Genomic DNA, 25,567 nt, shown 5'->3' with positions numbered 1-25,567 from the left:
TGCTGAGCCTTCCACATTATGTTACTGCTGGTAACATTTCGCAGCCAGCGTAGTCTGATGACTCGCTTCTCAAAAAATGTTTTATTATTACATCTTCCCCGTAGTATGCCGTAGTATGCCGTAGTTCGCCTTCTTATCCTCACTGTATATATTTTTGGACATACATACGTATACACACTACGAATCTCCTCACGATTAGTCACTCTAAGAGGGCATTTGCGCGTGAAGATATGCGAAATTAGGCGTTCTATTAACTTTTTATTTATGTTTTTGTTGAATCTATGCGTTCTTATGAGTCATCTACAGCATTGAAATTGCAGTGCTTGTCATGGGTAGCCGTGTACAACTTGGAGCGCTGTGCCCAGATAGACAACTTGCTAGCGACCTGTCTGGCCTTTTAGACAATTAAATCAATGCGTATGTGCTCAATTTCGGTCAATCCCCAAGGATGTGACACAAGGGGCGTAAGATGTATTTAAGTGTGTGCCGTCCTTCTTATGCGTCAACATTATTATTAACTTCTTCCCTTGGCGATTCTTATACATGGTCTTCGTATAGTCGAGGGACTTCAACTTCATACCAAGCACCACGAAAAGGTGGTGCAAATGTAGAGCCGAGTATGGCATAATCGCGGGTATTCAAGACCACCGCAACAACAAACCACTGTCGGCACATACAGCGTACGCATCAAAACGGCAATACCCTAACTGAGCAAGTACGCAGGTGGCCGCGTTTCCGCTTCCCCCATCGTCTCGTTCCCGTTACAGCGTCTTTGCTCGTCTCCTGCAGCATGCGCGCTGTGCTAACAGCAGCCACCCCCGCATTTTCCGCCTGCGCAGGAAGGCAATCAAGGCGACGGTGCTGCTCTTCCCTCTGCTGGGAATCACGCATCTCCTGTTCTGCATCAACCCGCAAGACGAGAACATGGGCCTCAAGGAGGCGTACATGGTCATTAACGCCATACTCCAGTCCTCACAGGCAAGTGAGCGCTATTGAAGCGCTTCCCTCTCCCCGTCCCCCCCCCCCTTTTTTTTTTACTGTTCATAAGCTATTAGGGTAGCTGGATTGCCCGCTGATCTCGGAGGCTTGCTCCTCACGTTTGCTTTTCCTTTCACGTCATCCCTCTTTTATCGCTGCCCCGAATTCTCGCGCTGTGTGCTACAGCAAAAACGAATAGAAAAGCGCTTGAATTTGAATGTGCAGCACGTTCGTCCGTGACGAGCGTAATCGCGGCCGACATATCTCTAATGTTCTAACGTTTTCAGCGATACTTTATTTTTTTTTTTTTTTTTTGCCAGAGCTCGCGATGCCCACAGTCCTGCGTGAACCTTGTCTGCGCTTCGCCGTCCCCCCCCCTCCTCCCCCCCCCCCCCCCCCCCACTTCCCCTTCCTGTAATCTCGGAAGAGTAGAAGACGAAGAAGCCTTGATCGCATTTGCTAGAGTATATAGTCGGCACAGACTGCTGGTTTTTTTTTTTTTTTCTCGCACATGCGATTACGATTATACCGTACTGCCCACGCATCATGAGTGTCGATGGCAGTTCGAGCCGAGCGCGTTATCCAATCTCTTATGTTTGCGTTTTTCTGGTGCTTAAAGGAACGACTCGCTCGCCGTACGCGTAAATTGATGCCGTCGTTTCCGTTTTACGCTGCATTACTTATTCCGAAATAAGATATAGAAGCACAAGTGGTGTCGTTTCTCACTCCATTTCAGTATTTCTCCGAGAGCCTAATCTTTGTTTAAGCCATTATTGGAGGCTGTCGGAAATGGCGATTTCCTGGGCCGTTCCACATTTATCATCGCACGTCGGGACAGACACGTCGTAATCGATTATCTCGACAGTGGGCTGGTCGAGAACTGATTTCGTTGCAGTGAATGGAGAGCATTGTACACAGAACAACAAAGAAGTTCTGTGGAAGTCCGCAAGAAGAAATATGCTTCATTAAAGGCAAAAGGCCGCAATTTTCTCGTTTGTAGCATAAGTATACAACAGAACAAAAGAAGGGAATTTTGAGGCCTACGCGACGCCAACTGGCAAAAAAAAAAAAAAGAGTGCCCCACACTCGCCGTCACGGCTTCGAGCGGCGCTGACTAACACTGCCAGGTTTGCATGCTCATAAATACCCGATGAAGTGGACGAGGGGACGACCGCCGCCGTATATAGCTTAAGTGGTTTGGTCCCTGCCGGCGGCAAGTTGTCTTTTCGTCCACTTTACTTTTTTTCACATTTATGTCATAAAAACTACAATACAGTTAAAACAGTACAATTAATGTCCCCTATAGTATTTTCCTTGGCTTCATTATCTGTTGGTTTTCATTAAACATACAACAGGAAATTTATAAGGATCTGGCGGAAAATAAAGCCTTATACAATAGGTTACAACTTCAGAAATAAATACTAGCTCCGCCCAGAACTTCAGCGCGCTTGTCAATCACGTAAGACAGTCGTGCCAGCTGGTCTCCTCTCGAACCGTAAGTACTTCTTTGTGTTAATGTAATTACGAAGCATATCGAAAACTACAAATTCGTCATCCCTATACCTAAAATATGACGTTTGAATAAGCAGTGATGTCATAGTCTCTGATGAAATTTACCAGGATGTTCAAGTGCTCGACTTGAGACCAGCGACACGAACACGTGTCTGTATGGGAACACCAACTATAAAACACGTGCAAAGTGCGTGACGTCACACAATAGAGCAAATGTGATTGGATGAGACGTCTATACAAATCCTCTGCGGATGGCACAGCGATGGCTGTGGGAGGAGCTTGTCTTGGATTGTAACCGAGTATAGTCGACAAGGTATTCATGCTGGTTTGGCATTCAAAACTGGGACCAACGCCTTCCCGGGATGATCGCTCTACAATCTAAGCCAGGGGTCTCAAACAGCCGGCCCGCAGACCTTATGCTAGCGGCCCGGCCCGGCCCGGCCAGGACATGACTGTCTCCGTCCCATATTTTTTTTTTTCTTAATTAAAGAAAGGGAAAACTGCAACTGTTACGGTCACCCTGCTATGAAACATAACCGTGGAACAAAAACTCTATATTTCAGGACCGGCATCCAGATTTCAGGCGTTCTGGCGATCGGATATGTTTCTCGAATCCTGACGGCAAATCCCCTTCAGAAATGACCCATGCATGTTATATGAAAAAGCGCTTTTCGTATCACATATGTGGGCAATATCTGAAGGGGATTTGGCTTACATTTTGATTCCCCCCCCCCCTAAATTTCATGACTGCGGCCCGCTAGCTGATGTGAGCTTGAGACCCCTTATCTAAGCTAACTACGAGGCTAGCTGATTGTATCGCGAAGACTAATTAATCGACAACTCGAAGCACACGGACGCTGCATATGGCAGTTCAGTTCGACGGAAGTCCGTAACGTGGATGAAGGTATTTATTTATTTATTTTTCGTTTTTTCTTCCTTTCACAAATCCGTGTCTTAGAGACTCAAGACGATGCATTTATTTTGTGTATATCAGTGCTACCTCTGCATTGGCTGAAACATACGCTTTTCAAGCAAATGGGATTCATTGTGAACATTGTAACGCTGTCAATATTATCTTATTAGATGGAACGTTGCCTAGAACGGTGCTTCTCTGCCGTCGTGTGCATAAACACATTTTCAGAGCGAATAGCGTTATTCGGCTGCCTCATGCAGTTTTTCTATTCTACCACCATCAGGCAGGGTGGCTAACTTTTCTTCTGTGAGACCTCAATAAAATTGAAAACCGTTAAAACTTTTACATTGCTCGGGCGGAGCAGGCCCACATCACGCCGGCTTTTCAAGCACAGCAGTCGAATGCTTTAAATCGGGAGGATACAACCAAATGAGTCGAACAGACAATTAGACCAGGGAAATCATAGACGACTTTGATTGTTGTCTTTTAACTGCGGTGTACTAATTATGGCGTAAATTGAAATGAATTGAAATGAACCAAAAATCACCCCTTCCGTCGGCGGGATATGAACGCCCCACAGCCGTCGACAAGGTTGTGGGTTCAGATCCCACCGACAGAAAGGGTGATTTTTCGTCCACTTCAATTCATTTATTTACGCCATAATTAGTGCACCACAGTTAAAAGTAGCTAAAGTGCTAAAACAGTTAAAAGACAATAATTCAATTCAGCTATGCTTTCCCTGGCCTCATTTTTGGTTCATTCGATTGTGTCTAACATATAAACGAGCCCCTCGGAAAAAAATTCCCCTTGTTTCGTTCAAATCGGGATGAAATCTTTTATAGGGCCAGAGAAACGCTTTTATTACGGTAATTTTTTAAGCATTGGGCACACCTGAAGGGCCGAAAGAGACTGTAAATGGCCGAGCTGAAAATAAAATTTTAAATACAACCGTAGCAAACTCCCATCGATCCACTTCGACTGGGTTTCACGAGAAAACCACGAGAAGTGGTTATTCGTTGATTTTGTAGAACGGCATCAGAGACCCACCATTATGTTGCTAAAAGAGCAAACTCCTTTTCTTTTTATTTTGTTTCCTTCGTGCTTCGTGCTCGACTGTTTCGATTGCGAACGTTGCCATTAATCGCACAGCCATCAATCGCACTGATAAGTGACCCCTGTCTTCTTCCTGTTGCAGGGTATTTTCGTGTCTGTGCTCTACTGCTTCATGAATTCAGAGGTAAGGCGGTTCTCTTTCATGATCAAATTTTTCAAGCCTCAAATTTTAAATCGTGCGTCTCTCAAAGCAAGCTGTTGAGAACATTTCGTGCTGTAGAAAATCCCCGTTTGAATTTTTATTTCCTTTTTTTTTTTGCATATCTGAACTGCCCACAGCAGTTTGGCATTCACGAGTGGTGATGAAGCGCAGTCATTATCCCTGAAAGAGCGGTCATTGTAAGAAAGAGAAGCCCTCAAGCAGCAACTTCAAGTTGAGATCGCCAGTCAAAATCTTCGTTTAGAGCTGATTTCTTTTACACTTCATATTTATTTTTATTTTTTGTATATGTATATTTCATATTGGTCCTTCCATGTGGACTAACAATGAGAAATTGAGAATGATGCAGCGACCGAGAGACGACCCCTTTAACGACACTAATTATGCTCTTCAAACTTTGCTGCCTGGTTCCCTTCTTTTTTCTGCCGCTGAAGAAATTTTCAAAGTTAAATGTAGCTTCGCTTTCGAGCATACAGTTATGAACATAGTGCGAAGTACTGTATTCTGATGATCACAGTATTGGAAATGTTATAATTATTATAGGCAAGGAACATTTTTTAGTAGCGATGAGAGCACTATACTCATATACATTTTTATAGACATGTTAGCCTTAATAACAATTCAATGCGTAGTGCATCAACAACATTAAACCCCTTCCCGTTAGGTGTTCCAAGCCTGTGACTTTTATCGTTATCATTTAGTTCTATTACTGTTAGGTTAAGAGGGGTAAGTATATCCCTTATGAGATGCCTAAATCCCTTTTCTCGGAAAACATTCATTTCTGGTAATGAAGTTGAAATATATAAGCAATGACAACAATCTAATAAGCCAGCGAACATTAATACAGAGAGACCACAGAGACGAGATGTGCGCAGGCTGGACTATCAACAAGCAATTACATTGGCAATATGAAACGTGATAGCAAAGTTACTAATACCGAAACAAATTGCACGGCACTAAATGACTATCGGATAAAATACACCGCGGTATGTTACCTAGTATAAACTGCAACGCGTTGACACAGAAAAAAACAGACCAGCAGCAATGGCTGTTGAAATGATTCTATGCAAAACATATGTTTACATTACTAGGCTGCGTTAGATGAAAGGCTGGTTCCGCATTTGCCAAGTTTGACGAAGATCAAACATTGTGTGAAGGTCACAGGATCGGATCCCGGCCGGCTGCCGCATTTCAATGGAGGCAAGATGCTAGGGGCCTGTTTACTTAGATTTATGCGCACCTGAAAGAACACCAGATGGGCAAAATTTGCGGCGCCCTTCACTACGGCGTCCCTTGTGGGACGTTGTAGTTTTGGGATGTAAAATACCACATACTGTCATCATTATTCTCAAACATTCTGCCACTGGGGCAGAGCAGAGTGCCTCGTTCAGGTGAAGCGTTCAACGCCCGCTACAAACGTTTCGGAAGTCGCGGAACATTTGTTCACCGAGGGCTGGTTTAACACAAGGTGCGCCTTCTGTATGATGTGCTTACCGGCGCGCCTTCGCTAAAGCCCGCAGCGCATAACTTTGTTCGGATGTTGTTATACGTGGGACGCATTACAAAGAAGGATGCGAGCGGGCACGGGGCTAATTAAGGGAGGACAGAAATAGCACCCGCATGCTCGATGCCGGCATTGAAGTGAGCCGCCATACTTACACGCTGCATTGCGCTAATAGCCACGCATGCTCCGCCTCACAAATTAGATTCCGTTGAGGTGTTTCTTCTTTTATTTTTTTACGCGCCATGCACGCTTCGGGGTCAGCTTATGACCGCTTGTGCGTGCGTGTGCTTGTAATTAGGGCATGTAGTAGCGCGTCTGTCTTTGCATGTCAAGATCTTTATTGGGGCGATTACCATCTTGAGAGAGGAGGAGCAAGAAAGAAGATACTGTACTCAATGGAAAGATGGTGGCGTATGCCTATATATCTGGTGGCTTGGCATGTTATGTTTGAGGCTCGGTTTGAGTCTCGGCAACGGTGCGAATCAATGGAGAGTATACCTTTGTAACCTGCGATTCGCTGATGACATTGCATTGATGAGTAACTCATGGGACGAATTGCTAACCCATGATTACTGAATTGGACAAGGAAAGCAGAACGGTACGTCTGAAAATTAATATGCAGAAAACTAAAGTAATGTGCAACAGTCTCGGACGAGAACAGCGCTTTGCGATAGCTAGCGAGCAACTGGAATTTGTAAAGGAATACGTCTACCTATAGGACAGGTAGTAACTGCCGAGCCGAACCATGAGACTGAAGCAACTAGGAGAATAAGGATAGGATGGAGCACATTCGGCAAGCACTCTCAAATCATGGATGGTAGTTTACCACTGTCACTCAAGAGGAAAGTACAGTATAACAGCTGCATCTTACCGGCACTTACCTACGGAGCAGAAACCTGGAGGCTTGCAAAGGGGGTTAAACTGAGGACGACGCAGCGAGAAATGGAAAGGAAAATGATAGGTGTAACCTTAAGGGACAAGAAGAGAGCAGAGTGGGTCGGGTGTTCAGGACATCTTAGTCGAAATCAAGAATAAGAAACGGACATGGGCAGGACATGTAGCTCGTAGGCAAGATAACTGCTGGTCATTAAGAGTAACAGACCGGATTCCAAAAGAAGGCAAACGCGCGAGGGGAAGACAGAAAGTTAGGTGGGCAGATGAGATTAAGAAGCTTGCGAATATAACGTGGCAGCAGCAAGCACAGGACCGGGTTGATTGGCAGAACATGGGAAAGGCCTTTGCTCTGCAGTTGGCGAAGTCAGGCTGATGATGACATAGGATGATGATGATGATGGTGATGATGATGACGACGATGATAGTGGTGGTAGAGTGTACTAGAACTGTCGAGTGGCGTGAACGCGCCTCGCCGCCTGATGCCTTCCGCGTCGACCGTAGCGGCGGCGCTGCAGTCGCTCGGTACTGAAGGCGCGCGGCGCCGCGCCAGCCGCGCGCAAGAACTGCTGGGCGCGTCGGCGGCACCCGGCTAATCGGCACTATTACTGATGCGGCTTTCGTTGCGTGTCTCTCATTATTAAGCGTAGAACTTGTCGTCGTAAGCCTTGATAGACGAAACTTCAAAGCTTTTAATGAATGCTTGCTACATAAATGCCTTTGAGAGATACTGCAAATCAGTTATTGTAGCCGAAGGAACTGCTGGAAGGTACGCAAAGTAAAAGAAATGAATATGGGCTGATACCGACCGTGAAGATTCACGATCTCGGTGTAATTGACCCGAACTCATTGCTGGGCTAGTTACATTACTCTCAATTAACTAGACGCCGAACGACCGCCAGAAGAAAGAGACAGAGGAAACAGAAAGGGCATGCCTTATTCTGATTTCTTCTGTTTTAATGCTTTCTTCTGGTGTTGATTCGGCTTCTAGTTTATTCAGAGCAACTGAGCTGCTCCATTAGAATTTAAATGTGCTCAGAAAGCTGTGTGGTGATATTCTGCCGAAAGCACGCCGAACATTTACCGCGCGTTGGCGAAGCTGTATGTACGGTGCGTATCTTTACAAATGCCCTGTGTATATGTGACTTTTTCGACATTACGAGGGCTCTAAGGTATTGGAAGTCAATGGTAACTCTACCGGTACAAATAACGGTCGTCCTCAGGGGCGTTGCATGGATATTGTTATTGGCGCCGGGTGGGCAGGTGAGACTTTACTGCCCGTATTTGTGCGTGTAAATATATATGCACACACACACACACACACACACACACATATATATATATATATATATATATATATATATATATAATCGCAAAGCGTAGAGCACCACCGCCCCCCACCCCCCACCCCTGGCTTGAATTTTGACACTTTACAGATAATGCAACGAAATTATAATACAAAACATCCATTGTGAAAAAGAAGTTTTTGCAATGGCATCGATAGGTCAGGAAAAGTGCAATATAAGCTGTCCATTGAAAAGGAGAACTGGTTGTAGTGAATTTAGGCCGAATAACCGACGGGCTATATTTACATCTGCGCATTTTAAGATGCTTGAGATAAACCCTGATGCATGAAGTTTGTGCCTCGGAGCGCGCCTTCGGCTCGGCTCCTGCAGCTGGCCCGGCTTCCTGGTATTTTAAGCACACATAGGTCGCATAACCGATGCATATAGTAACCGCATATAGTTATTTGTACTCAGGTTACTCATGAAACAATCGAGCGCATTGGAGCTCATATAAGGATCAAAGCTCTGGATATCGTAGGCTGCCGGCAGAGGAATGCATAGGCTTTCGTCGCTGTTTTTTTTATTTCTTCGTAGTCACTTATAGTGTAGCGCGGCACGAAGTGTTGCTTGCAAACCGCACAGCAATCAGTGAGCAGCTAGGTGCAAAATCCGATAGTCGCCTTCTTTAGGGGCCGGCAGGCTCCAAAAACAGGGAGTATCTCGGAGCAATTTTGGCACGCCTGCATATTCACTCGTGCACCACGGCGCGTAGCAGGCGTTGAGACACCGATTAAAGCTCAGTAATGCATTAAACGCGCTCAAAACGCGCAATTACACGCTTTCGTAGGCTGCGACGCGCGCGCGCCTAATGCAGACGCTCTCCACAGCTTCAGTACAAAGTGACTACAGCGCCGCCGCTACGATCGCCCGTCGGAGCATCACCCGAGATGCGGCGCGGCCGCTTCGTTCGTTCCACTGCCCCCTTCTAGTACACTGTAGTGGTGGTGTTGGTGGTGGTGATGATGATGATGATCGGTGTGATATTGATGCCACAATTTGAGGTTAGGTAATAGTGCGGTAGTGGGGTTAGAGTTATGAGCATGGGCGTCGACAGACTTGCCTTGGGGGGTGCACAGCCGTGTTTCATCGCGTGGAAGGGGGGAGGGGTAATCTTCCTTTTGCACCCCCTGCCGACGCCCATGGTTATTACTAACTCAGACTAACGCTGGACACTACGCATTAGATCTGAAAGAACGCCGTCGTTAGAGCGTTCTTCGACCATTTGTAGTTCTATAATAATTACGAGACGCGGCATAGTGGAAGATTCCGAATTAATTTAGAGTACCTGGGTAACACGCACCTAAACCTGAGCGCCCGCATATTCTTGCACTTCGCGCCCATCGAAATGCGGCCGCCGTGGCCGGGAATGAAACCCGCATCCTTGAGATTATGTGCAATACCGCAGTCGCTGAGCTACCATGGTGGGTCCAGCTAACCCTACTAAAGACAAATATTGGCTATGTTAATCTCAGCACACAGTGCTGATTTGCTGAAAAATAAGAGGCGCACGCAATCGAAATTAACAGAAGAGACGCGTGATTTTCACGCCGCATATAATTATTTGCTGTATTGACGGAAATTCTTTCGCTCCACTCAGGCATTACGCTGGATGACATGTCACGAAGAAGTGAAACTATATCCATTGGCGTGCGCACGGGCGGGCGGAGGGTGGCAGGTGGGCCGACCGCTTCCTCTAATAAACTGAAGGGGGCGCGAAGTCTGCGCCCTACATTTACTCAGCCTATATTTAAAGAGCATGTTTATGACCACGCAAATTTTTGAAGAAAATGATGGCCGAAGGCCGCTGATACCAAGAACGGTTTACTTTCCATATTTACTAACGGAAAGCCAGGTGCCAAAGGCAGGCCATTGCGAGAAAGACTTCATCGCTTCATTTTAATTTCTTCGTCCATTGTGAAGCATGTTGTCTTTTGGACCCTCTAGATCAACAGAAGGGGTGCAGGGGGGTGCTGGCTTCGATTAAACTCTGCTTCCCCCTCCCTCCCCCTTCACCTCCCCCCCCCCCCCCCCCCCCCAATTAATGGGGATCCCTGTGTGCGCTTATGACTATATCTTAGTTAGTTCTGGCCCTCTGTTACACCAACTTCACAGAAAAAAACGTACTGGACCCTCTCAGAGAAAATTGCACCTGACCGTTGTCTTCGCAGGTGCAGACTGCCGTTCGCAACGCCTACCTCAGGGCGGCTATCCGCCGCAACCCGAACAAGGAGCGCTCTTTCCTTCGCGGCGGCTACTCGCAGACATCCACCGTATTCATGTCGCACTTCAACGGCTCTGTGGCCGAGCAGAGTGCCTCACCCAAGGGGGGCTCCAAAGTCGTTCGCAAGTACCCACTGCGGGCCACGGCGGGACCACAGAGGATATCGAGGAATCCGGGCGCGGTGGCTGCCGTCTGAGCAGCTCCCGCGCGTTCTCATTATCGTCTCAAGAAGCCCTCCTCCTCATGTCCCACTGATCTTGCCGGGTACTTCCTCCACGCATTGGGCCTTGGTCGAGTGGCTGCTCAGTTTTGGGTAAGTGACAGTCGAAGTCTGGCATTTGTTGTTTCAAGAAGTGACATCGAGATGCGTATCACTTGGGTCAACCTTATAGTTTTTGATCACTGAAACGTAGGCTCTGCATAAAGCCTGAAACTTTTGTATGACTTAGCAAACACTGCTCCACGTGCTTCATTGCAGCATTGTGGTTGACTGCTACAGGGCGTTGAATAAGGGCACCATATGGCGCGCTGTTTGTTAACATCCTCCAAGTTTTCGTGCTCGTGTGTTAGACTAGATGTACTTAATGAACGCGTACCTTACGGTCCCGCAAAGGTACTTCACTTTGGCGACGAGCGTTATTCTAAAGCTGCCTATTGTCTGTTTTTTTTTTATCGAAAGACAACTACGAAACCGCGCATCCTGGGAAACAGAGAAAAGCATGCAGCCCACTAGCAGGCCCGGAGCTTCCTCAACGCTACGCTAAGACTTGGCTCACTCACTTTCTCCTCAGTCTAATCAATATGCGCACGGCAAGGTGTGCTCGCTCGAGCTAGGCCTCGGGAAACTTTACATGTCCTGCAGCGGTGTTGTGGCGTGTTCGAGAGGAATAATGCTACCATCTCATGCGTCACTACAAAGCCCGCTCTTTGAAAAAAGTAAATAAGCAGGTAAGCAACGAACGAGGGCTCGGTAATAGCTGACGCTAAGGTGTGCGGATGGCTGGAAAAGTTGCTGTTATAAAGAGCGGTGAAGATGCTTCAATGGTTCAGGAATAAACTGTTCACTGTCATTGCATTTTTTTCACCGCTTGTGCACGCCTTGTCAGTCGGAGAACATTCGTTTTCGCGTTGTGTCATTACGCAGTCAGTTATGCAAATGCTCCTGGCAATATTCCTCGGGAGAAAAACTTGATATTCTCTCTTTACCTCAATCGATGCCCCTTCTTTTTGATGCTTAATGGTGTACTGCCTTTTTCCTTCTTTTCTTACTTTTTTGCAGCTTCCGGAAGCCACGCCAGTGATTTACGATACAAAACGAAAAAAATAATAAAAAGAAGAAAACCTGAGCCTAGCTGATTTTGACTCTTCTACGGTGCAGCTAAACGTCTGGGTGTGTTGAACTGGTGCTTGGAAATGGACAAACAGCTTAATGGGACGACCACCTCTTTGGGATGGACTGAAAAGCGTGAAAAACGTGACAGAAGAAGGCAGCCATTATACCTCAGTTTTCTCGCATATAAATGTCGTGTGTTTCACTTCGTGTTTTTCATTCTCCTTTGTGAAAACTTGTTGTGCCAACCTCCAGGTATCGACGTTTGCTGTACAACCGTCATTTGGATTGTCATCGCGACTCCAGTTTTTACGCGGCTTTCCTTGCGAAGTAACGAGAAATAAAATAAAGTCACTATGAAAGAAGGAACGAACGAGGAAAACATGTGTCCTTATTTTGTCAAGTTGTCCTGAGTGAGTGAGTGAGTGAGTGAGTGAGTGAGTGAGTGAGTGAGTGAGTGAGTGAGTGAGTGAGTGAGTGAGTGAGTGAGTGAGTGAGTGAGTGAGTGAGTGAGTGAGTGAGTGAGTGAGTGAGTGAGTGAGTGAGTGAGTGAGTGAGTGAGTGATCGAGTGATCGAGTGATCGAGTGATCGAGTGATCGAGTGAGTGAGTGATCGAGTGAGTGAGTGAGTGAGTGAGTGAGTGAGTGAGTGAGTGAGTGAGTGAGTGAGTGAGTGAGTGAGTGAGTGAGTGAGTGAGTGAGTGAGTGAGTGAGTCAGTGAGTGAGTGAGTGATCGAGTGAGTGAGTGAGTGAGTGAGTGAGTGAGTGAGTGAGTGAGTGAGTGAGTGAGTGAGTGAGTGAGTGAGTGAGGGAGGGAGGGAGGGAGGGAGGGAGGGAGGGAGGGAGGGAGGGAGGGAGGGAGGGAGGGAGGGAGGGAGGGCGTGAGTGAGCGAGTGACGAGAGACACCATCATACACGTGAAGATTCGAATGTGCTCACGAGGGCGATAACCGGTTACAGAGACCTCTAAACACATGAAAATTTTCCTCTGCATATCTTCCCTTTCCTCGGCCATTTTTTTAATTACCACCATCTAGAACTTCGTAAGTATCAGTATTAAAGCGAAGCAATGAAAAATGTGCGCTAAAAACTTTTAAAATGTACGACTAACCCCGTTCATTCGTGGAAGCTGTTCAGATGCTTGCTGTAGTCTAAGTGTCTGGCACAAAGTCTCGTAGTCCTAACCTGTTCAGGAAATGCTCGCATTCATAGAAAAGCTCCTATCCCAGAATTGTTCTTAAGAGTACCGTTAAGGCAACCACACTGCTGGAGATATTAGCACAAGCGGCCAGCCTGTGGCGAAGTGAACTTAGCGTACGAAATGCTTCGTGAATGCAGCCAGAATTTCTGAGCCCGCGTCATCTTTACCTATTTCAAACTCGGAAAAGACAACCTCCATATCTCTCTCTCTCTTTACATCGCACGTGCGGTTCCCTTCCCTCTCTAGTCTGAGAGTTTTAACTCGTTAACAGGCACAACGAGAATGTCCAAAACACTCTGACGGAACTTTGTCAACACTACGAATGTAATCTTCCTTGGACAACTGCCAACTCTTGAGTGCAGCCGCAACTGTAGCACGTGCACGGTGAAGCACAACATGGATTTCTGCCTGCTCTTGGCATACTCGCTGCAAAAATTGTCGACGGTGTCATTCCACCTTCTGCATAAGAGAGAGAGGGAGAGATAGAGGGGGAGAGATGGTTATGAGCTTACTGCTGCCTGCACAGCTCGTAAGCCACAACGAACGCTCCCAGCAAGTACTTTCAGTCGGGGCCCATTAGCGAAACCACCAAAGTCGCGGCCACGTAGCGCTATAATGCAAAAAGCTATAGCGGCACGTTTACCCGTATGAGACTAGAGTGTCCCCAGAGCTGCAGTGCGTTCCGCAACAACAGCTCTGGAGATACTGTAATAAAAAAAAAACATTTGTGTGTGTGTGTGTGTGTGTGTGTGTGTGTGTGTGTGTGTGTGTGTGGGGGGATGGGCACGCAAGCTTACAATGGAAGGGTGCATTACGAACTACTGTCTGTACCCACCGAAAGAAAAAGAGATAAAAACAAAAGTTAAAATGGGAAAAGTTCAAAAGGTCAAGCTTCCAGGAAACGTTTTAGCTTCCTGGTAGCAGGAAACGGAGAATGTTTAATAAGTTACCAAAGTTATTAGGAGAGTGAATTGAGCTATTTGGTATATCGATCTACCATCATGACACAGACTTGAGGGGAAAAAAATGCTGAAAGAACCTGTCATCGTAATAGAAGTACTTCATGAAGGGCTAATTGAACTATATTCAAAGGAAGGTGCAATTTTAGGCATCACAAAAGTAAGACAAGAGGGCAAGCGCCATTTCAAATTGTCTACACAAGTTCGCCCGAAAGGTTACGCTTTTAATGCTACCGGCAACAAGGTACTTCTGTGAGAATATTTCATCCGTTTCTCTCTGTATAGGTTCTCCGACAATTGGCTATGATTAATTTTCAGCAAGCTCCATTTCTTGCGCGTGTGGTTAGATTTGCTTCCTTTAGTTATTTCATTATGCGCGCCTTCTATTAACTGCAGCGTTATTAAATAATAAAGAGACAACATCATCCATAACGCGTCTCATAGTCTTTTTTTGTTATGTCCGTTTGTTAATTAGTCTTCTTCGTTATGGATAAAACAAACAGACAAACAAAAGGTTCAAGCGGAAAGATGGCTGGCTGGCTACATTTTAAAGGAGAAGGTTAGAGGATGCAAACCGATAGCCTAAAGAAACTGGCATACAACTTTATCATTAGGTTGAAACTGAACGAAGACGATCATTTTTAATCTTCTTGATGCAATGGCTGACGGGTCGTATGTCTCATCTTTTTATATTGTTTTTTGTTTTGAAGTAAGTCTTTATTTTTAACACGCGTATGTTATTTTATTACTGTTTATTTCGGTAAGGTATTAGCCGACATCGGGCCCCGTAGCACAATGCGTGTGGAGGCGATCTAGGAAGAAAATGTTTTCGATAAAACTGTTTCAACTTCCTACGCTTGAAATATATTACAAGTAAAAGCTCGGAACAGTTCTAGTACGAGCAAGACTTCCACATTTATCGGCGTATACCTTAATCGCGCTACTAAGATATATACAAGTTATTTTGCCAGCTGATAAGTGTGTCCCGACTTCCACTCACTCGCAAAGACGCTGGGAAGGCTGTGCAAATCAGGAAGTCACTGCAATATTCATATATCTCAACTTCTTTCTCTGATAACAATAAAAAAAGAAAGATACCACAACGCGCTGCTTAAGATTTCCCCATCAGCATGGCTATATACAAACACAACCTAGCGAACTGTTTTAGTAGTGCTGAGCAGCAGTAATGATGTCAGTGAAATTATTTAAGATATTGCATCTTTAAAACTGATGGCAGAATGGGTCAGGGAATAAACAGGGGTTACACATAGCCTAGTCGACATCAAGCGAAGGAAATTGACCTGGGCTGGCCACGTAATGCGCAGAACAGACAACCGGTGGACAGTAAGAGGAACAGAATGGTTACCAAGGGACGGGAAACGCAGTCGAGGAAGGCTGAGGGTTCGATGGAGTGACGAAATTAAGAAGTTCGCAGGGATAACATGGAATCGGCTCGCACAGGATATAGAGTAAACTGGAGACAATTGGGAGAGGCCTTCGTCCGGCAGTGGACTAAAACAGGCTGAGAATGATGATGATCATGATGATGACCTTTGATACTCGATTACCGAAGGCATTTCGTTTGCTCAACGCACAATGTACTGATCTCACATTTACATACTGCTTCACTGTGACCTTCCCGTTAATTTGCCAAAAAGAAAGAGCAGCTGCGTTCAACCGCCATTACTTCCGTCTACAAACTGAGAACTTCGAGAGCCGAATGTATTACTGCTTATAAAGAGTATAACTATTTTTTTTTTACTTTATAATGCGACAAGCAATGACCTCTATGTAAAAGAACGACGTAAAAGAAAGCGCCTGTAAATTTGAAAGCTCAACGCAAAGTAGAGCAATAAAACATCGATATCGCGTTGTTCCTCTTATGTTCAAATGGTAAAAGCAAATGGTCAAATCCCAAGACATCTTAAGTGTCGCCCAATTTCAGTCGTTTTATTAATTTGCTCAATTTCGCTCCTTCAGTATATACATGCCTGACGTGAACGCTATATTTTTATCCGCCAGGGCTCAGAACCGTTACAATCAGTAAAAAGGTACAAAAATTAGTCACTACGCTAGCGTATTATATACTGCAGCCTATGTGACGTCGTCTTGATGCCTCCCACCAATTGTCGTACGCCCTTAGGCGACAACGAAATGAGAATCGACCAGTGCATGGTCGAGTATAGGCGGAGCCTGCTGAACTCTCCGGATGAAGCGCTCCACGAAAATGTCTTCGCGACCAAGAGCCTAAAAAGCGATCAACTCTCAAGTCATTATACGCACTCTAGGCACTTCGGTAGCCTCGGAAAACCCACTGCACTATCCTGCAATATCAGGACGAAAAAGTTCTAGGCCACTGCTTCCGACAAGGCCCTGCGTAGAAATGTTTATTTGCGCTTCTGAAGGTATCCAATTATCATAGGCACCGTTCGCTACCGCTAGCCACCGCCGCTCACAGACAAAAGAGGAGGAAAGAGCAACGGCGAAAACAGGGGTGTGGGTGCGAACTGCGAAAACCCCGACCACCGTCTGGGTTGTCTGGGCTGGAGGAGAGGGTACGGAGCACATGCACACGCGCGCTAAAGAAAACAGTTGTAGCCTTGAAGAAGACAAGACTGCTTGTCGAAACGTCGGCTACAACGACACCCCGTGTTCACGAATTTTTCATCTCGTCCTGCGCTGAAATTTGATTGGCGACCGTCACATTCGGTTTCGTTTTGCTTCTTTCACCCATAGATCACGCCTTGTTCGTGTCATTGCATCAGACTGGCGTCGACGGACCACTCTCAAAGAACGAGCCGGTTGAGTCCCATTGTGGCCCTTATCGCAACGATACAGGCGAGCCTCCGGTGACAAGGACACCCAGCAGCCCCAACAGCATGGGATAAGCAGTGTCTCCAGCTTCCAGGCCAAAAATCGATCTCACTCGTTCGCGAACACACTCAGCAGTCCTTAATAAGGACGGAATCGAAGCTGTCTTCATTATGCAACTTTGGCGCGTTGAGCGCATCCCGACATATATAGTTTGCTGCTAAGCTTTTAGCCGCCTGGCTCACGTTTGTGTACTCCCGCTTTAGCGTTCGCAGTTGTCTGTGATAAAAATAGCGTCAGCTTAAAGTCAACGAAACTGACTTCTTTTAGCGGCCTGAACGCGCCGCCGTTCATCTCCCAGGAGACAGAAAAACTCGTCCAATATCTTGCAGAAACATTAACAAGAAGTTCACGGAAACTAGAGCGAGGTGATTTTTAAGGCGAAAGCCTCAGATGCCTCATCAAACGCTAAAATAGACCGTCGATGGCGTCGACGTGCCGCGTCGACGGTGTTTGCACGAGTGATGCAAAAAGTCATCATCACGTCATGTCGCCACCATATGACGTCATCTTTACATTATAGGTGTCCAATTTTTTACGTCATCATGACGACGCATCACGTGATGTCATCACGATGACATCGTCCCTTTATCAAAGGTGGGCCGATCACGGAAGCAGCGCCAAACCAGGTGAGGTGCAGATAGCTTTCAATGTCTCCGATCGTGGAAGAACAGAAGATGTTTAATGACAAGAAGGAGGAGAGGTCGGCCTGGAAAGCGGGTTTCTAGCCTGCTACTCCTCACGGGGATAAGGGGAAAGGGGAGAGAAAGAGAAAGATGGAAGTACGATGATAGGTGACTATGGCATGGCACAATGAGCCACTGTACACACTATCTTACACGGGGACAGGACAAGCGCGAAAGTCTTTATACCGCACATGCTCTAAAGACGAGCATGGAGGCAGTGCAAAACCACGTTAGGTGCAGAAAGCTTTCGGAGGCGGGTGGTGGAAAATTAATGCATCGGCTGAGAATAATAATAAGAAGAAGACGAAGACTTTCCCCTTCAAGTTGTCTTAGGAGAATACATAAGGGACCCTGTAAGTTTTTGGAATGAAGCGATGGTGTTATTGTGGTGCTAAAACCGATGTTGTCGTTACGCACGCTCTCGCATTACGCTCAAGAGGACGACGTATACGCTTCAATAAAAGGGAATGACGGCTTCACGACGAAGACTGCGACAGCGGGATGACCACATCATAACGACAGCTGGGGTGTGACGACCGTGGCTTAACGATGATGCAAAAGATGACGTAAATAAAGACGGTACTGAGATTGCGACGTGACGACGCGGTGTAACGCCGACAATGTGGCGACAACTAAATAACGACAACTTGACGGCGAAGGTTATGATGACGTTGGCATGACCACAAGAAAATGATTGCATGGAACGCGTTGTGAGGGGGAAGTTCAGCGAAGCCTAGGGTCAATATTCACAAAGGCGTTTAAGCTATGAATGCCCGTAGGAAATACTTTCACCCAATCGTGATAGCGGGCATCTCACTAGCGAAGCTGCCCGACCAATGCCATTACGCACTTACGAAGAATTGTAAATTTGATCCAAGATGGACCGACCGCATAAAAGAAAATGAACCAATGAAAATTATCGTTTTAAATAGAAATGAACCAATGAAAATGATCGTTTTTAGATGGATATGTGAGCTTGCTATCAGTGTACCAGAACTCAAATAGTGACGAACTTTCTACCCCGATTCGAGAGAGGCGACTGTGGACCTTTAAAGGAACACTAAAGTGAAACAATGAATTGGTTGAGGTTGGCACACTGTACTCTTAGAAATCTAATGTCGTTACTATCACCATCATATGTTTATTAATAGAGGAGAAAATCATGGTCAAAGTTTTATTGCGATAGCATATATGGACAGTCTCGGCTGAATTTTGCCGTCGCCGTCGCCGTCATTCACCGTATATGTATAAGTATGTATATATATATATATATATATATACATAAAAGCCCCAAAGAAAAATAATTCAGAAAAATGCTTCCGAAGCGCGGAATCGAACCAGGGACCTCTTGCTCCGCAGCAAGTGGCGCTAGCCGCTACGCCACGAAACGCAGATCCTCCGCGTAGCTAACGGCGAGCGTTATATACACACCCTTTACCGCTGGACGGACTCAGAGACGGCCGGCGCTTATAAGCGTTTCTTCATTACCAGCGAGATGGCGCTAGGAGCACGACGGGCGCATTTAAAAGTCGTCGGCGAGTTCGCTCGCTTCTTCTTATATTTGCGCAAGGAGAACCTTGCCCTTCCGCTGTCTGCTCGCGCGGTTTTCTGGTGGTGAGGGAAGACGGTTGTTTCAAGGTTTCACCGTGATGTCCGCGCTCATGTTACGGAGCGTACGAAAGTCACTCGAGCAAGGGACGCCGCTAAACGAACAAACAGACGATGAACGCGAACTATCAAGTGTCACAGCTCGACACTTGACGCACGCTAGTTTCGTTCGCTGCTTCGGCCACCAAAAAGTTCCGCCACCTGGAATCGAACCTACGACATCTCGGTCCGCGATGGTGAGCGCCCGGCGCGCTACCGACTAAGCTACCGAAGCAGACATTCTCTCTGTTGGCGGGGCTAGACGGGGCGGGGTGGTGCCGGTGTCTGTGAACGGTGACGGCAAGTAATGCAGCATGACATTTACTAGCGCGGATAGAAAACGATTCGGCAATGACGCAGTTGAAGCATGGCCTCCGAGATCGCGCGCCGGCAGGTTTCCTGCCGGCACGCAGTCTCGGAGGCCATGGTTAAAACTTCTCGACACCAGCGAAAAACACTGGCCGCGCTATCACCGGGGAGTCGCCCTAGACGAAGGTGCGTTCTTTGTCTTTCGCTTCGTGTCAGCGTGCAACGGCTCGTTGAGCTCGTCGGAGTAGTGCAGCTTTCACATGCACCGACGGTGTTTCTCCGCCGCCAACTGCTTTGAGTGCGAGAGCACCGACCAATAAAGCTGCTGCAATAAGCGCTGCAGAAAGACAACGATGTTGCCGCGTGAATATCGCGCCTTGGTGGAGCGAGACAGAGGCCAGCGGGATGTGGAAGGCCTGCGCGCGTTCGCGGCTCAAGCTACGAACCTCTGCCTCCCCTGCTGCTGAATCGCAGTGTGGTTGTGTTTGCATGAGCACAGGCGTAAGTTACCCAATTACTCGTGACCGCACACCATGCCGTTTCTCTCCTTAATTGACGACGCTTTGAAGAAGTGCATATTGATTACCAATATTTATTATGTGCTTGTTTTTGCCATCTTTGCGCGGGATTCACGATACGTTCGCTGTGTCTAGGTATATCTTAAGAACTTTAGCTACCACAATGGTTAAATCATGATCATGGGAGTTAGTCGTCGCGATGGAGATGTGCCACTAGGCGTCAACGTGGGTGCATATTCCACGTAAAACGGTGCTATAGCTGCCAGCCACCAAGAGACATTGTAAAAGCTCTCACAGATCCTTGCACAATGAACAATCAGCTACTTCTGTGCAGACACGTTTCACGTTCGTGTTATATCGATTCGTTCGATCAGCCATGTATTCTTAAGTTTCTCCCCGAAATCTTCGCGCGTGATATCATGAATTTCAAAGTGTATTTTTCGTATTTTGGCGACGTTGACTCAACGAAGTTGCCTGAAACTCTGTGCATTAAGCCTATGGCCCCCTCAGAGGACAATGTATTTCATTTTTATTGATTAGAAACTACGTAGGACCTAGTAGATGTCTTCAAAATCTATGACGTCACGGCGTTTGGTGCGAGAATTTCAAGGTGGCTTCGCCACCCGAATTTTCTTTTTGAGCGTTTTCTAGCTTATCAAGCGTCTTCTCGCGGCAAGCGTGGGGAACTTAGATATTGTGAAATACTAATTTATTAATATGAAAAAAAAATCGTTTTTCTCTTTAGCGTCCCTTTAAAGTGCCCCTCACGAGGACTGATAAAACATTTTTACAGCGAAGTGGCATTTGGCAAGGCGACAGCGAAGTTCGTCCGTCCTACGTTCGCAAGGACCCCTAACGCCAGGGACGTAGCCAGAAATATTTTTCGGGGGGGGGGGGGGGGGGGCTCAACTATACTTTATGTATCTTCATGCATGCTTTTGTATGTGCGCGTGTATATATACGCAAGCAAAATTGAACAATTTCGGGTGGGGGGTGAACCCCCCCCCCCCCCCCCCCTGGCTACGCCCCGGCCTAACGCGTATGTGTCCCAGAAATCAGGAAAATCCCACTACTCACCACTGGTCCACTAAAAATGAGGAAGGGAACACACGGGCGGGAAACACCAATTAAGATTTCTGACCGATCATTGGGGGAGACTTGATTGATCTGTCGAGATTAACCCAGTGATAAACAGCGGGACCGTACGTACGTTTCAGCTTCGCTGGTTAACAGTCTGTAAGGAATGCATGCATGGGCTGCAATTTTTAACCGCGAAGCTGTTCTTGGTCCAGCCTTCCATGCCCGGGATCCGCGGTAACCCTTGTGGGCCCCATAAATGGGTATGCGCCACAGACATTGGGTAAGTCCTACTACTTACCACTGGTCCACTGAAAATGAAGGCTACAGTTAGCCCAACAAACGGGTATGTTCCACAGAAATCTGTCCGACCTATCGGAAAACTATCGTCATCATAAACGCGTGTGTGCCGCAGAAATTGGGTAAATTCCACTACACACAACTTCCCCTAAAAAGGAAGAAGGCAACGGTTAGCCCAACAAATGGCGTGCGCGTTATTACAGCCACACCACTCTCACGTAATAATTTGTGATTATAAAAAGTGGTGGCTATACTACCACCTCAAAGCTTAACAAAGAGTGTTTCTTAAAGAGCAGTGAAACAACATATCTGAAAGACTTGCAAAACGTAGAAATGCTTTAGCCTGACGAAGGGAAGGCCACCAGCTTGGCTGTTTCATCGGTGTCCGCGAAGCGGAGCTGGTTGAACTTTATTTATCGCCATCCAGATGACATTATATACCACAACAATGTTTCAAAGAGATCTGTAGTGGGCACTAATATATTTTTATTTAAAATATTGCAGATTTATTCAAACATGTTTTCCATTTGTTGCTCGCACCATCATGTTCGTTGCGGATCTTCTATCGTGGGTATGTGCCACACTTGAAAAGGTTGTTGTCATCTTAAACATAATCAATCTGAACAAAGGATCTTGGATGTTCGTTAAGAGAAGAGGAAGAAGAGAGAACAACTGTACACGGGTGAGTGTCGGCTACAAGAAGCAGGACAAAGGAAGGCTAGGATAAGGTAAGAATATTTATCCTTCCTCATTCACAGATATAACGCAGGCACGTTAGAATCAATACCCCGTTAGCATTATCATTTCGGTTCAAGCGGCTTTTTTCTGTGAGCAATAAAGTTTTGCAACCAACCAATATTTAGGATGCAAGTGTGTTGGTGTCTAGCCGAGAAATTATTGGTCTGTTAGCGGGATAACTCTATCCAGTGGTTGAATAAGGTGATTCTCTAGAAAACAATTCAGCACCATCGACCAAGAATAGAACGCAAGCGCAGACAATTCGACGCGCCAACGTCCACTGTCTGTTGTCGTAAAACCCACACACCGTGTTGTCAGCGTCTCCCAACTGTTTTTCATCGTCTAGCACCGAAACGTTTTCCGTGTTCGAGAACCAACACGCCAACAATATTGATATCGCTGATTCTCCTCCCTTTGTGCACGCGTGCTCATCTGCGAGTTGTAAAAAAAAACAGAGACAGAGAAGACAAAGACAGCTTTCTTCGAAAGCCGAGTTTACCCGACTCATCGTCTTACTCTTTTGTAAGAATGCGCCCCCGTGCGCACAGCCGACCCACGCGTACCTCTTTGTCCTCACTACCACGGCCGCTACGTGTCACTACACTCGGCCTCCTACATGCGTCTCTGAAAGGAACACATATCGCTGAACTTTGGCTTTACCAGAGGAGACATTGCTTTAGGCGCGGCACGCGCACGGCAGTGCAAAACCGCGTTGTGTGCAGAAAGCTTACGGAAAGGGGGGGGGGGGAATCAATACTAAAGACTGAGGAAAAACACATGAAGACGGCTTTCGCCTTCGAGTCGTCTTAGGCAAATGCATAAAGGACCGCGTGAAGTTTTTCGTTTCTTCTAGTCCCAGTGCGCGTAAGAAGCCGACTGCCTTACACGCCCAATGTTTTTGTCCAGGCGTTCTGTAGCGATAAACGGTCCTTCATCCTTTGGCACTTCGACGCCAGTGTCGGTGCACGTACCTCGCTGCACCCGAGCCTTGTCTCCAGCTTCGTACTGTCGCTTTAAAGACCGTACACCCCCCCCCCCTTCCCCATTGCGCATCAGCAACGTACTTCTATACCTCGGCGAGGATTTATTGCTTCAGGCCTTGTGGAGGAAGGTCCGACTTCAACTGAAGCGTCCAGTGTGACGATGGCGCAGAGATTGCGCAATTTCACGACTTCATACGGTGACCTCCTGGTCGTGCTCTCGAATGCCATGTTAATAGCGTAAGCAGCTGTCAGAATATGATCGTCATAAACCACTTCTCGTGCATTTTGTTTCTGCAGTAATGAGCAAGCGTGTAATGGTACAAATAATTATGACTCTTTAACAAGAGCTGAGCATGCTTTCTGGATAGTCAACGATTTCAAGTGGTGTTTCTACTGAGGGCAGATTTCTGAGTTTCTATATTGTTGGCTCACAGAAACTCTTGCCCACATTGTTTCGAAGAAAACGGTATTTGTGTACTGAGAGAAACTCATTTATCCGTCAATTCTTCTGGAAGGTTCATTCGTTTTTTCCCGTATTACGAGTAAAGTCGCATGGTCCCTTATGCATCTGCCTAAGAAGACTCCAAGGCGAGAGTCTTCTTTTTTTTCTTTTCAATCGATTGTATTGATCTATTCCCCCTCCGCCGAAAGCTTTCTGCACCCAACGTGGTTCTGCACTGCCTCCAGGATCGGAGGCATCACAGCTTTCTGGCCCCTGCAGCACTGCCTCCGAGATCGGCCCACGTTTCACTGAGAGACTACGTCGTGTGGTGAAAACACGTTATGTGACGTCATAGTGACATCATGACTACGTCATAATGAAGTCCCAAATATCGGCAACCTGTGACGTCATGATGACGCCATCGCACTATGATCTTTTAACGCGAAAGTGTTTTATGCCGGGGTCCACCAAGACTTCACTGACGTATTTCCGTCACGGATATGACGTTCTTAAAAGGTACACGAACATAATACGAAAAAAAAACCAGAAGAAAAAATTCCACAAACATGGAAAATTTGGGAATCGATCCCACGACCTCTCGGTCCGCGACGACAGATCGCCTAGCGTTTAACCCATTGCGCCACAAACGCATTTGCAGAGAGCTACACAGACGCGCCTTATATATCTAACACTCCTCCGTGTACCTGCGCTCTCGATCGGGGCGGTGCCGCCGCCTACGAGCAGCAAAGAGAAGTACTGCATTATGACACGAACGCGTACCGACAGTGATCGCTTCGGTGGTCTCAGCCATGGTCTCAGCACTACGACGCCTCGATGCCAGCATTCGAAGGGAGGCTGGCATCAAGAAGCACTACCAACGCCACCTAGGTGGCTTTCGCCCTACTCAGCACAGCGGAGCGTGCATCCGCAATTAGCTCTGAAAATGTTTGATGTTGATCGCGGAGGCTGCAATTGCGACGCGCTATACGCGCTGATTTGACTCGGTGACGATTCAGTTACGTGCTTTGTCTTTCGCGTTGTGCTAGCGTGTGCAGCGTAGTGCAGCTTCCATATGCACCAACGGTGTTCCTCCGCTGTCTACTGATACGAGTGTGATGACACCGAATACGAGAACTCCGGCATTAAGCGCCGTCGAAATACCACGATGTCGGCGAGCTAACGTCGCGCAAGTGAGTTTGGTGCAGCGATGGGCACGCCAGGGGGAGCGGGAGGCCTTCGCGCGTTCACGGCTCAAGCTGAGAACACTGCCTCTCGCTTTCCAGAAGTTGACCGCATCGCGACCCAACTGGCTGCCATACACACACCGAACCAAGACCGAAATGATCGCACCTTCGCCGAAGCGACCCGCCGGCGGGACACCGCTCGACAATACGACGCAGGATGCCCAGCACACCCACAGGATGGTCCACGACCCGCAAATCATGCACCCTTCGCTGCAGCGGACCGCGAGTTCACCAAACGATTCAGAGACAACCAGTTCGGTTTCGCCTGCACGGTTTGCGAACGCCCGTGGTTCACGTGTGATTTGCGCGATGCTCCGGCGCGTGCAATGCAGTGTCTCCGGACAATGTATCCTGGTCGCGAGTCTTTCCAAGACTTCCGCTTATGTGCCAACTGTTTCACTTTCGTGTTCTATACCGATTCCTATATCCGAGGGATCAACCACATTTTTTGCATCATTTCGTGTTGACGCCGACGCCTCTCACGGTCAGTTTTCGTGTTTGATGAAGCATCTATGGCTTTTGCTTTAAGAACACTTCGAGTACTGCTAATAATTACTTTTTAAAAGTACTAAACGAAAGTTAGCCTAACAGTGATTTCCATGTTCAGCTGCATTATATGAAACG

The 25,567-nt window shown here is 46.9% G+C and overlaps 1 protein-coding gene across 1 annotated transcript in view; it reads left to right on the top strand.

Moving 5' to 3' along the window:
• LOC119382622 (corticotropin-releasing factor receptor 2) overlaps nucleotides 1-12,332 on the top strand; it is a 193,607-nt gene extending 181,275 nt beyond the window's left edge. Inside the window, exons 9-12 of the mRNA XM_037650408.2 lie at nucleotides 840-978; nucleotides 4,599-4,640; nucleotides 10,586-10,951; nucleotides 11,918-12,332. Of these exons, the coding sequence (XP_037506336.1) occupies nucleotides 840-978; nucleotides 4,599-4,640; nucleotides 10,586-10,834 (430 nt within the window). The 3' untranslated portion in view covers nucleotides 10,835-10,951; nucleotides 11,918-12,332. The remainder of the gene's footprint in view (nucleotides 1-839; nucleotides 979-4,598; nucleotides 4,641-10,585; nucleotides 10,952-11,917) is intronic.
• The last annotated feature ends 13,235 nt before the right edge of the window (nucleotides 12,333-25,567 follow it).

This window comes from Rhipicephalus sanguineus, chromosome 2, assembly GCF_013339695.2.
Source record: "Rhipicephalus sanguineus isolate Rsan-2018 chromosome 2, BIME_Rsan_1.4, whole genome shotgun sequence".
Classification (NCBI taxonomy): domain Eukaryota; kingdom Metazoa; phylum Arthropoda; class Arachnida; order Ixodida; family Ixodidae; genus Rhipicephalus; species Rhipicephalus sanguineus.
The sequence above is the reverse complement of the archived record's forward strand: the minus strand, read 5'-3'. Positions and strand labels throughout refer to the sequence as shown.